Consider the following 14,149-nt stretch of genomic DNA (forward strand, 5'->3'; position numbering starts at 1 on the left):
TGGATACATGCTGAAAGGATTCTTGTGTAGGCTTTCCTGTTTATAAAGAATAACAAATACATTTTATTGCTAATTATATAAGTTGAATTCCTCCTTAAATATCTTCTTTAATATAAAACACATATTTAATTGTTTAGTCATACAATATGTCTTTTCTTATTTCAAATGGAAACATGTAAGCCAGGCCATGTTTGTGTATATGATATAATGTCAAGTACTTGTGAAAAAGTATTAACAAACATACTCTGTGCATTCAGTTACATTTTTTGTTGATTTTATAGTCTAAGCTAGTGGTTTCCAAATCCAGTCCTGGATTGTCTACAGGTTTTTTCCCCAAATGCGTCATAGTTTTGCAATCAGTGATTCTTTTTACCTATAACTGAACTCATTTTTTAGCTAACTGGTCTTTTTATTCTCCTTCTACTTTGCATTTATAAAAGAGAAAGGTTTACATTCATAAGAAACATAGAAACATTTGCATTTCTGCCATAGTTTTAAGTTCTGAACTTTTTTCCTGTCATGTTCCTATTGCTGTAATTCACCTTTTTTGTGGAGTTTGCTCATATAAGTTTATTCTAATAATGATAATTAATGATGAGCAGGGCAAATGGCACAAGATGCAGAAAAGCTGAAACTACTTCTGTGTCTTATCTATCATAGTGGTCACACATAAATAATGGCTTGAATAACCAGAACATCTGAAAAGGTGGGAATGAAAGATCATGATAAAAACTAGTAAATACTCTCATACACAACATATAAATGCTTCCATATAAATGCTTGCTACATTCCAATAAAATTTAGCTAATCCAGTATTGAAATGACCGGTGTCTACTTCATTTATTAAAAATAATCAATATTAGGGCATAATTAATGGAGCAACTTCCTCAAAAATGGTGAATTACCAGCAACATGACAAAAGAGAGTTAAGAACTTAAAACTATGGCAAAATGTGAAGATTTAAAATTTCTTATGAATTTAAATCTCACACCACTACTCTTTTTTGATTGCAGAAAATGAGAAGAAATAAGACCAATAAATTAAAAAATGAGATGACTGAAAGGTTAAATGACTCTCAGAATGTAAAACTAATTGAAGGCAAGGCCTACAGGGAGAGAGGGCCCCAGGACTGGAACTGGAAATCAAGTCCTGAATCTAGATTCAGTGTTTACTAGCATTACACTGCTCCAGGCTATTTTCCCCTCAACTATTTCATTTCTTTATTGCAGGATTTTAACTTTTGGTAGCAATGTTTTCCTTAGCCATTCCTAGTAACAGGAATACATTTATCTTTTCTCTGTGTCACTTCTGCAATTATTGCAATGTTTGAGAAGCTTTGGTGGATTTTATACCTACAGTACAGATGACACACTAGACCAGTTTATGCATGGAAAGTCAGTAAGCATGCAAATGGTAATCAATGATGAATAGCTACTGTATGTATATTTTTCTAATAATAGGTTATTGAGGATAAAGGGAAATTCCTGCTCTTTAGATATCATTCCTCTTGAACCTGACTACATTCCAAGTTCCTAATCAGTTCCGTTGAAATGTTGATATATCCCGTAGTGTCTTCTCTGCGGAATATGCATGTACTACAATAAATGTCTAAAAATTAGCAGAATGTATTATTTGGCTTTAAGCTGTTTATCACTTTTTAGCTGTCAAAATCAGTGATACAGTGAGTTCAAGGTCAAGTAATTGTATCAGAGAAGAAACAACAGTGAGGAGAACAACATTTAATAAAGCAACAAGTTAATATTTATCTGTAAGTGCTATAATTTAACCAAATGCAAGCAGAAAATGTTTGTTTAAGATGATGTCTTTTGAAGGAAGTGTAGTTTACTGTTCCACTTTCACTCTTTCCAAAACCAATTACATTTTTACAAGCTGTATTCACTTAATATTTAAGGAAAAAAATGACAAGGCCATCGGTTTACTATGTTTCCTTTTAATTTGGGTTTTGCTTCATATAATTGTAATTTTTTATTGGTGCCTTAATGAAAGTTGTCCCTTTCAAGCATTTTTTATTTAAGCTTTCAGTCATCTGAATAAATAAGGGCCTGGTATATAAGAGTTTTGTGTTTCAGTGTGCCATGCAATGAATTAAATCTCATATTCCCTGTCCATGTGCACAATTATTTTTTCATATAATCTCTCCACCATGTTCTCAGTCTGCCCCAGGTTGTCTCCCAGTGGGCTATTCACTCTATACCTCCCATGGGAGGCAAGGCAAAATTCTAAACCACCTCAAGTGTCTCCTCTCAAACTCGAGAAGCTTCAGTCTACTGTTTTGCTGAGTTCCTCGCCATATTATTAAGATGAACTCAGCAAAGCTGTTCAGAATCTCATTTCAGCCTCCTTTCCTTTCAATCTCATTTTCCTGTGACTGCTCTGGTGAGGATGGGGTTGATGATTGATGCATCAAAGGTTTCACAGCCATGTTCCATTACAATGTCAGTCATTATCTCATGGACCCTTCATGAGGTTTTGATGGTTTGGCAAAACTTTTTTTGAGGCAATCGAAAAATTGTTTTCCATACCCTCACCAAACCCTAACACATAGACAGGCTTTCACTTCATCCACTGCAGTAGCTGCTGATTTTTTGTCCTGCCTGTCAAATCTGGAGATCTTCTGGTTGAATTATATAGAGGGCTCTTTCATCAACTTGACTGCTTCCCTTACTACTGGTGTCCAACAACAGATCCTAGTGTTGCTGCAATGACAGGCATCAGTATCATTCTGGACAGCTCTTTGCTGCACAACTTACTACTGAGATCTTGAACACATTATAGTCTGAATCTATGTCTTTGACCTATCCCAAGATGCAAGAGAAACTGTTCTGTAGGTGAGACAGCTGAACTGATTCTGAATAGAAGCATTGGCTATTCATTGCTTGCAAACTCTTACTACTCTCTTGGGTCTTCCAGGTCTGTCCAGCAGATACTCCAGTCATCTGATCAAGTGGCAATCAGTTGACAGTTCAGCACATCTGTTTACCCTAGTGTCCAGAACACATGGTCTCAGATCAGACACAAACCTTTGGCTCTAGTACCACATGCACATTTTATCATCTTAGTGTTTGAACACATTTGCTATGGACAGCTTATGGCTAACATAGAAATTTGATAACAACTCACTACCTTAACAAGCCATTTTTTCCAACCACACAACCAATATATCTGTCATTCATCTCAGTCATGCACATCCAGGTATCACTGTCATTCCACAGGTGAGCACTGAAGTCTCCTAGTACTGCAGAGTCAGGAGATGGTACCCTTTTAAGCACAGAATCTCTAAAAAAGCTAAATGCTTTGAATAGTTGTTTGGTGCTCACATGTAAACATCAACCAAGGTTTTCCAGTCTGCAACTCAAAGTTTCTTTGAGGCGGCCCTCTCTTCCACTGAAACCAGGTCCAACTCCAACTAAGCTCGTGGCTTATAAGTATCTCTATATACATCTGGGGAATATCCCAGAGTGGAAGAAAGATATCAATAAGTTTGACTTCAGAGCTAGTGTTTTGTGTAGAGATGAGTCCAACTAAGATGAGTAAGATAGTGACCGTGGAATGGTGGCGAGGCTTGTATGCTTCAATAATCAATAGAACCATATTGACCATGATATGGGTAGAAGACCAGCATATTAAACAACATCAGTATATTTTTATAGCTATCCCCCATATACAATATATCCTTACTAGTCAAAACACTTAATCCACATATAACACATATTGCAATACAGACTTCATAATACAATACTCTCATGATACAGTACAACCTTGGAACAAAAGGGAAAAATAATAAATTAGTAATATTATTTTTAGAAACATTTTAAAAAGTGAAAAAGACTATTTTAAAAATATTAAACTCAAAATGTGCATTAAAACAGTAAAAATGTGTAAATTCTTCACTACTTCTTTTTGAACAAAATATATATATCTATTGAGTTTTGGGAATGCAAAATTGAATGTGAAACAAAGTGTGCTGTTTCACTTATCTAGTACACTTCTGTAAGCACTTTGGCAGATTTAAACTATGTCCAGTAAGTTAAAAGATGTCTGGCCATCTTTTTTCCACCTAAACATGTTTAGTGAAAATGTAAGACATTTAAAAGACTTTGTACTTGTGACTGATACACTCCAGGAATTAACTACATTTTACACGTAACTTTGAAATGCACATGTGCTGTTTTGATGCTTGTAAGTTTGTGGTTTCATGAAGTGGTGCAAATTGCAGTTTTGAAATTATTAAAATAAAAATATTTCTTATAGGTTTTTAAAGGCAGTATATAAATAAAGCACTTGATAAGTTTGAAACTGTTATGTTTCATATGTAACTCTCATTTTGTTGTACTATTATTTTGTAAGGCGAAAAAATGCTCTTGTATGAAAGTGCCATCCTGACCAAAGTGCTGCCTGAAGATGGTCTGCTTGTTGCCTCACCCCTCGTGGTGAGTGAAGCAAACAGAGATCTACAAGATGAAAAATGATTTTTCATGATAGCCTTGGTTAAATTAAACATGACCTCACCTTAAAAAGCAGTCAGGCCTGGTAGTAGTATTTGCTGGTGAGTTCCTGGTGGCCTGTTGATTTACAGCACATAGCCTGTTTAGGCTCCAGCTTAGTTACTGCCAGATATCTTTGACAGTCACAAGGTGAAGGACAAGGTTTGGGTGCAGTGCCAGTTGGGTGTCATGCAAGACAACTGTTTGTTTTTCTTTAATCACCATACAATGAAAGAAAGAAAAAAATAATTATAGTTTCACTACCAGCTTTATGGTTCTTAATAATCTCATGCAAGTACTTTTAAATTTATTATGGCATCTGCAAGACGTATGCACTTAGGAATGTCCATACATATTCAGCATTATGTACAGTGTAATATACTGATTAATTGACAGACTCAATAATCATTAATTTCAGATTTGAATTAAGATGACCCTTATTGATTGTTCAACGGTGGAGAATCTTTTTGAAACGAGCACAGTGTAAACAAATTTGTACTGTTTTTATGTCACTTTATATTCTCTATAAAGTAAATAATCCCTCAGACATATGCATGTGAAATTAATATATTTTATTTTAATCTTGCTTTGTTAAGTGTCTTATGGTGGTCTTGTAGAAAAAGATGCCATATTAAAGAAAGGTTGATGGAGATATGATAAAGGACTAGGCAAAAGAAATGGACTGCGTTTAGCTACAAGCAGTGTAAAGTTGAAAAAAAGATGAAAATGATGAGAATCATCTAGTAAAGGTGGATTAATGTGTTTTTATACTGAGTTTGCAATGTTGTACTATAATACAGTTTTTTAATTACCTTAAAACTCATAATAATATTCATCATAGAAGAACTGAGTCACCCTGTCTTAAATGTCAATTATAAATATTTGAAAAGAAATATAACAAATGGTGACATGTTTGTCTTGTTATTTCTACAGACTGTAGGAGTCCTAGTAATTGCAGAAGCTATGGTTTCTGGGGTCTATCGTTGTTTGGCTACCAATAAGGTTGGAAAAGATAGGAGAAACATCAACTTTTTCATCACAGGTATATTGGTTTTTACTTAATCATAATGTCTTGTCAGTAGATTTTGACCAAAAATATGAATAGTATTTGAATAGTTTAGTGACTTAATACTATGCATTTAAATTAATGCTGTTATTTTGTTGACTAATTTTTCTCTGATAAAGACTTTTTTTTTTTAAGTTCTGCAGCTACAGTTGTCACCGTGTAGTTGTTGGATCAACTCCTGTCTATGTTATCTTTTATGTACAGTTTTTGATTTTAAGTAATTTGGCAACTCTAAATTTGTTCATTGTAACTGTGTGCAGCATTGGAATGGGATAATGTTGATGGTAGGTCCCTGTCAAGCCGCTGTGCCAACCACAAGCTGTGTCTTATCCTTTCAGATAGCTACAGAAAAATATGGGTCGGAAATATGGATACTGTACATACTGTAGTTCGTACTGGTGAGATACCCTGGGCATACATTCATGGTTTATCTAGTAAGGAAATGATTATGGTGGTTATAAAAGAAGGCTACCTTCTACTATATATGTAATGAATGTTTGCACATACTTAAATTATAGATATGTATTAGTTAATCCATATCTCAGGACTAATAATGTCATCTTTAGTAGCTGTGATCTTCACCGAGTCCTTAAATAGTAACACTTTACCTGTTGCTACTTTTAAACAGTATTATGTTTGAATCAGATGTGGAAGTTGTCACGGAAAGCACCTTGTCAGGCTTTCCACTGTATGCTGACAGTTTCCATGGAATTTACACCATCCCAACTCATTAAAACTCAGAGTGAGTCCTGGCATGTACAACAGACGAGGGTGTGTTGCTGTTACTGAGGGTGAAGCAGGAACCAGGCTCCCTTATCTTGCTGATTTCCCAGTGTCGCTAAATGCACTTTATTTTGAGATTCCTGGTGGTGCTTGGCAAAGATAAACATTATCTTCCATCAGGAAACCTGGGAACTATTTCCGCAGGAAGTTTCAAATCATTAAAGTAAATATATTTTTTGTTTCATTATTCATCCAGTCATTCCTCACATTCAAACACACAGTCCACAACAGATGACATTGAATGCAGCTTCTTTATAAGTAGTAGACATTAAAAATAATAATTTCTTGGAAGTTTTAAATTTGATTTTTTCAGGAAGAGCTTTCCAAGGACATGCTACTAGAGATTATTCTGGTGATCTGTAAACTACACTCTAGCTTTTAGGTTTCATCTCATTATGTGGTATATATGCAAAAATATAGAATACAATTTTATGTGATATTGTTGTTTCGGATTATTTTAAATCTAGGCTGATTTCTTTAATAATTGTAAAAAGTGTCATTTTGCTTGACTTCTCATTATCATTACTTTGAAAACTCCATGTGATAATTACATTTTGTAAGCGGCAGAACCCTACCTGACCCTTCTAGTTATCTTCTACTGTGTCTGCCTGCTACAGATAACAATGCTGACTCTTTCGCGGTCTCCCACTCAGCACTTTACCCTTGCAGAATGTACTTAAAAGTAATCCTGGAAGTTCCAGTTTCATCACACTGACTTTTTAAAGGGCACACATGACTCCAGTAATAGCAATGCCAATTTTATCTTTGAAAACATGTTAGTAGTTAGGTATTTATTAGCTATATTGACATGCCAGTGCACGCACAGTTATGAATGTACAAAGCTTATATAAAAAATGCGGTTTTAGAACAGGATTTAATAAATTACATTAATGGCTATCTTCTGTTATCCTTTGGCACATCCTTTTAAACATTTCCTATCCTTCCTTTGTACACATTCAGGGTGTGTCTTTTATGTAGTGTAAAACAGAAAGACTGAAAATGACCAGAGCTTCACAATTCATTCTTACTTTGAGCATCCTCTAATGGCCAACTATATGAACTACATTAACACAAAGCACATATTGTTTATGCCACAAATAATATGTTAATGTCCCTGTGTTCCAGCCAGGACTATTTGGGAACCTGTGACAAAGAATGTACAGTCCTAGAGTATTCTGTGACAATGTAGACATTTTTGAATGTGCTAATATCCTTACAGCATAACTTCCACTAATTATTTGAGTAGGTGGGACAATCTATATATCTGAAATCTAATTTATTTGAGTATTCTTATATGCACCATCATGTTCAATGTGGCGATCCCCACTCATACTTGTTATTTTGTACAATCTCTGTAGGGCAGCATGGTGGTGTACTGGTGGTGCTACTGCCTTACAGTAAGGAGGCCAGGGGCTGCATCCCAGGTCCTTCATATTCTCTCCGTGTTTGCATGGGTGTCCTCCGACAGTCAAATGACATGCAAGTTAGCTGGACTGGTGATACTGAATTATTTAGGGTGCTTGTGTCTGTGTGTTTGCCCTGAGATAGACTGGCGCCCTGTCCAGGGATTGTTTCTGCCTTGTACCCTGTGCTAGCTAGAATAGGCCGCTGTGACCCTATTCTAGATTAAGTGAGTTGTTTATTTCCTTTTGGCTTTTCTTTTCTATTTGCGTTACAGTGCAAGGTTGTGCTACAATATGATTTACCATTTTTGTCAAGGTAACGTGTGGTAGACATTTTTCTTTTCAATCTTGACTATTTTAAAAATAGAAGAAAGTAACACAAAATATTTTACCTCACCTTTTTCTGTTTCTATATTGATTTTAAAAAGTCTTATTCAAAACTCAACCAAAATATTTAGTTTCTGGAAGGCCAGTAAAATTTACTGTAAAAATGAACAATTACTGTACGTAAAAGCAACATTAGCAGAGATACTATAATAGGGATATTAATAATAGGGCAGGAAATCCACTGCTTAAAGAAGATATGTTAATTTAAATCAATTCTCTTTTTATTCATCATACACATCAAATTCAAGCAAATTAAATTATGCAACAAACACCTCACCTGGCACCACTTCTCCTCCACTATAAGCTGCCATTGGGCACAAAATGAAATAATGTTTTTCTGAGAATCCAGTATTTAAATGAATGTGATGGCTTCAGGCTTTCTCACCCAATGGGAGGCGTGGAGAAGTGTTCTGATGGACTGTAGTCTGAATGATGGACAAAGGAATCCATCATTCCTTTGTGTAAAAACATACAAAAAAATTATGGGGAATCGTGTTCTGTTTAGATTTTAGTGACTAAACCCTTGCAATATTGCCTTCTGATTAGTCAAAATATTTCTTTTGTAAAAAGATTCTGTATTATTTTTCCTTTTTTTATTCAGATACACCTAATGGATTTGCTTTGGAAGTAATTGGAGACCCAACAGAAGGTGAAGATCTGAGTGTGGCATGCAAAGTCAGCAGATATCTGTATAGCAATATAACTTTGCATGTGCGAAACAAAACAGAACATCCAGTGTCTAACTTAAATACTGTGGTAATTCATGGTGAGGATTCAGATACTGCCTATGTTAAATTGAAAAATGTTTCCCAAGAAAATTCAGGCACCTATGTTTGCACAGTAAGGAATTTGCAGACAGGGGAAGAAGTGTCCCAGGAACAGCATATCAACATTGTTGGTGAGTATTTTACGCCTACCTGAAATTGTTGATTGAAAGATTCTTGCAGATCTTTTTATGAATTATAGCTATGTATAATTCACTGCTCACATATATAAAACATTTGACGTATGTCATAACCAGTAAAGGTACTGTACACTATGTACATTTTGTGCATCTAACAATAACTAGCAAAGTATAAGCCAGTGCAGTTCATTTACCATGATTACATATGTTAAAAATGTGCATGCTTTAACTCACTAGAATAACAACAAAATTAAAAAATGATAAAAGGTGGCCCTGTGATGGACCAGAACACAGTTCTCCTAAGTCAGAGACTGCGCCTACCTCCCCTAACCACAATCCTGAATTTGACTAAATGGGTTTGAGAATGGTATGTTATATTTTGATAAAATAGCCAAGCTGAAACTACAAGTATTAATTGTAAAAATGTTGCATACAATACGTATATAAGTATATGAAGTATATACAAAAAAGATATATTGACCTAAAAGTATATTGAGATATAAAAGAAAATGGAGAGCAACTAGAGGTTTTAATGTAGAAAGAATCTGAAGAGCGCCATAAATAATGACTAAAAGTGAGTAATAGAAGCTGAAAAATAATATAAAAGGAAAGCTGGAATATAATTTGTTTTATATATCCCAAAGCACTGAATCTAATTTTCCCTAACTTAAGGAACAGCAAACATCCTTATCTCAGTGTATAAGTGAGTGTGGAGTAGCTTGCTTCCAACACCTAAAAATAAGGTGCCTTGCAGTAAGGTTATGAAAGCCAGAAAACAGAACTGTCATTTGTTAAATGGGATATGATCCAACACCACAACAAACACCTAAAACAGAGTAGCATCATAAGACTAAAATGGGACCAGGCTGGAGTAGAACTAAATTCATGTGCCAGATTTCCAGGGCCCTGCTTTCATGCTTTAAAAGTACAGTAATGTCTTGGAATATGCAAACTTATCTAATGTGACAGAAATTGATATGCATAGTACTTTTTAGTAATGTTTTAGAAAAATACCCTTGAAAAAGTTTAAGCATTTGTGAAGTATTCCTATTTTAAGGATACAATCTGGTCAATAGAGGTCTAAGGGAAGAATTAACCAGCATTTAAGGTCAAGTCTAGTACATGTGAGTAGTGAGGTAATGTTTAATTTAAAAGGATCTATGTCAGAAGCAACTTGGAAAGGCTGCAATGGGAAAAATTCTTGGCAGTGAGGTTAATGGGAAATAATTTACTTCTGTTAAAATTCACTTTATATTTGTTGCACCTTTTATCAATTTGATGTGAAAATATACAATATTATATGATAAGAGTTCCAAAGCTGCATATTTATCACAAACTATATCAGGTGGCATAAATTTATTCCTGAGAGACTCAATAACAGATTACTTATTCAGTAACAGTACATGCTGTATATGCATAGAATATGCATTGCAACAATGTATGCATCCAACCCTCAGTTTTCTGGACTTGCTTCAACTGACTGTCAGGCCATAGAATGTTGTGCACTCTGTCTATCATTAATTCTGCCATGGGAACTCAATATCTGATGCATAGCACTGGAAATACAGTAACATTATTCAGTGAGTTATTGAGTTTTGTGTGAGTTGTCATATTGACAGAGTGCAATTGACATACTAAATAATCAATTTGTGTTTCTGGATTTCACTCGCAGGTCTAATGTGATTAGTAAGCTATAAAGAACATTGAAAATCACAAGGCATTCAATTTTCCCAAATACAATATTACAAAAAATGTAATATTGGGGAAAGAGTAATCATAAATAAAGAATGTCAACATATAAGTATGGTGTTGAAAATAAGTTGTGAAAAGAACTAAGACAGTCAGGAAAATACAAACAGGATGTACATTCATAGATAGTGTTTGTATTGTATGAATACATTTGTGTACCCCTAATGCAGTAATAATTTATTTAGTTTTCCACAGTACAGATCTTTGGATGCTGGGAGAAGACTGAGATAGGTCACTCGATATTCATATTGTGGCCTGCAGTTGGCACACCCGCTCCCTAAACCCAGCACATACAGACGTAGAGAAAAGTTCTAGCTCAACACAAACTTTTATTTGGCTGAGGGAAACTCTTCCCAATTGTTTCCCACCTACAGTTTACAGTACATAAGCAAATTAATAACAATAAAGCACTCAACACTTTGTCTTTTTCTCTTCTCACCATCTCTGTCTCTGTCTTTCTGCCTCCACTCCTCCTCCAGCAACTTGAGCCCCTCTTCCACCTGACTCTGGCCCTCAGAGAAGTGGCAGTGGACTTCTTTCATCCTGCACCCAGGACTAATTCTGGTAGCCCATTAGCTTGGTTCCAAAGCACTTCAGGGTGAGGCGGAAGCCCGACAAAGTAGGACTCTGCAGTTCCTTCAGCACCTCCTAGTGATACCCATTGAACCCAACAGGGCTGTGCCAAACTCCAACTCCCATGAAGCCCTGTGGGAGTCTGAGGCACCACTGCAAACCAGCAGGGCTAGTGGTCCAGAGGACATAATGCCCTGTTCATGTTCCCTCCCCCGTTCCTTCCATTAAGAAGGCATTCTGGCTGGGCAAGGGCACCAGCTGTCCGCCAAAATACATATATAGTATAATAAAATATGAAAGAAAGACATTACTGTATCTAAGTGTTTATATGAATACAAACTCACATACTGTATGTAACGTATGTATTAAAATATACATTTTAATACTGTTCAGTATTGTGTGCTTTGTGCCTATGTATATGAAGTGACCACTTTATCAGGTACACTTGTTTGTTAACACATATAGCCTGCTAACTCTTAACGCATTATCATCTAGCAGCCTAACAACAGATATCACATGCAGACCACACTAAGAACTTTAGTTGTTGTGTGACCAATCATTGGAATGAGCAAGATGTATGATCCAAGAGACTTTGACAATGGTGCAGTTTTCTGTGGCAGACAAAGTGGCATCTCTAGCATTTAACAACATCTCTGAAACAGCTTCTGTTCTGAGATTTCTTGCATTGTAGTCACTAAAGCCTATAGAATTATGTAATAAAGATATTTAATGAGCAGAAGTTCTGCAGATGAGTGGAAGTTCAGACCCTTCACTTTATACACATTTTGTTATATTGCAGCCTTGTGCTAAAAAATATATATATACTGTATATACTCGAATATAAGCAGAGTTTTTCAGCACCCAAAATGTGCTGAAAAACCTCACCCTCGGCTTATATTCGAGTCAGGTCCTGCTGCCCCCGCCAACCCACACGTGTTCAGTCTCTCCCTGTGTATTCCCTCTGCAACGAGCAGAAAGAGAGCACAAGAGAGAGACACACACTCACATACACACACACACACACGCACAGGCACGACAGAGAGAGAGCGAGAGAGATACCATATTGTTTTTGTTGACCCTCTTCTCCACTTACAGAGCTAGTTTACTGTTTTTCTTTGAAATAAATACTCAAAAACATTTAACCTACTGATGCCTCAATTAATGTACGGTAATTTTATTGGTATTTATTTTGATTATTGAAACTTACCAGTAGCTGCTGCATTTCCCACCCTAGGCTTATACTCGAGCCAATAAGTTTTTCCTGTTTTTGTAGGTAAAATTAGGTACCTCGGCTTATATTCGGGTTGGCTTATACTCAAGTATATACGGTATATTTTTCCCCCTCATCTAACAACATTCAGTACAACTACTGTACAATGATAAAGTGACAACAAGATTTTAAGAAGTTTTGTAAATTTATTGAAAATTTTTTAAAAATATATCATATTTGTGCAAGTTTTTAGACCATTTGCCATGATATTTGAAATTTGGCTAAGTTACATCCTATTTTATTGATCATCATTGAGATATTTCTGCAACTTGATTGAACTGAGGGTCAGTGCAATTAGACATGATTTTGAAAGGCACACACCCTCTCCTTCCAAAATCAATGAAAGATTATATTCTGTTATGTTTCTAATGTTATTAAACAAAGTAAAAGCTTTGAAAGAAGTTTTCTCAAGCTTCACAACTCAGGTAATTTATAGTTTCTTATATTTTAATATAAACACAGATCTGGGCCATAATAACATTTTAAAAGGAAGTCTTGACCTGCATATTATAGCAAGGTTTAAAACTGAAGCTGCAGTATTTGGGGAAATTCACAGCAAAATAAACAGCTTGGGAAATTCTGTTGGTGCAACTAAAACTAGAAGTCTGACTTTGACATTTGTAAAATTAGATTTTTTTGTATAGATTTGAAGAAAGGAAAAAATATCACCACACTGCTTATATTCTGACTTTCATGAGACATGCGACTCCAAGAACTTCACGCTGTCACAGCACAAAAGTTACGTGTCATTCTAAACGCTAATGTTTTTTGTGCCAGGAAATGAGAAAGAGTCATAATTGTTACTGAACACCATTTATAACTGGTAAAAATAGCCTTGCCTTTAAAAGAATGAGATTGCAGAAAATCTATGGGTTTGTCTGTTACTAGTATTTGCCTGGTAACATCAAAACAGTGTCTCGTGCTTGGGAACACAGCAGACAACTTCCTATTTTTCAGGGTGAGCTGTATTCTTCAACAGTGTGGGTCTTTCACATGGGAATGGCTTTTCTTGAGTAAGGAAGAGTAAACAATAGCATTTCCCGATGATGCCAGTCTAAGCAAGCACTTTAAAAGCTTGTAAAACAATTAACAAATTTGCCACTGTCAGGTTGAAGGAAAGCCTAATGAATGGTGTGAAAATTTCCTTTTTTTTTTCCTGGTCTCTTCAGCATTTTTTTGTGTTTCTTAACAATGATGCAAATTCAAATGCTGATAACACCAAAAAAAATACATCTTTCATGTGTGGTTAAAATAGCAAAGGACTCTGTCTCAGATCAGTCATTTTTAACCTGAAAATCTCAGGAAGGAAACGTATTGTGTACTGGCTTGCAAAATCAATAAATAAAACAAAAAATATCTACATATATGCATAGAAAGTAAATAAGACTTTGAAATAAATTCATCAGTAAATCCTTTGGGCAGTATATTTTTTCATTTTATTAATTGTATATTTTTGAAAAAGAGTATTTTGTAAAAGTTACCATTAAAAAGTATCTATACTGAAGCAAA

General features: G+C 35.3%; 1 protein-coding gene across 3 annotated transcripts in view; it reads left to right on the top strand.

Moving 5' to 3' along the window:
• The window catches only part of flt1 (fms related receptor tyrosine kinase 1), a 170,924-nt gene that overhangs the window by 87,434 nt on the left and 69,341 nt on the right, over window positions 1–14,149 (top strand). For all 3 annotated transcript variants that reach the window (XM_051926511.1, XM_028799484.2, XM_051926512.1), the window contains exons 12-13: window positions 5,439–5,547; window positions 8,746–9,042. In XM_051926511.1, the coding sequence (XP_051782471.1) occupies window positions 5,439–5,547; window positions 8,746–9,042 (406 nt within the window). The remainder of the gene's footprint in view (window positions 1–5,438; window positions 5,548–8,745; window positions 9,043–14,149) is intronic.

The sequence above is a fragment of the Erpetoichthys calabaricus genome, chromosome 4 (assembly GCF_900747795.2).
Source record: "Erpetoichthys calabaricus chromosome 4, fErpCal1.3, whole genome shotgun sequence".
Lineage (NCBI taxonomy): Eukaryota > Metazoa > Chordata > Cladistia > Polypteriformes > Polypteridae > Erpetoichthys > Erpetoichthys calabaricus.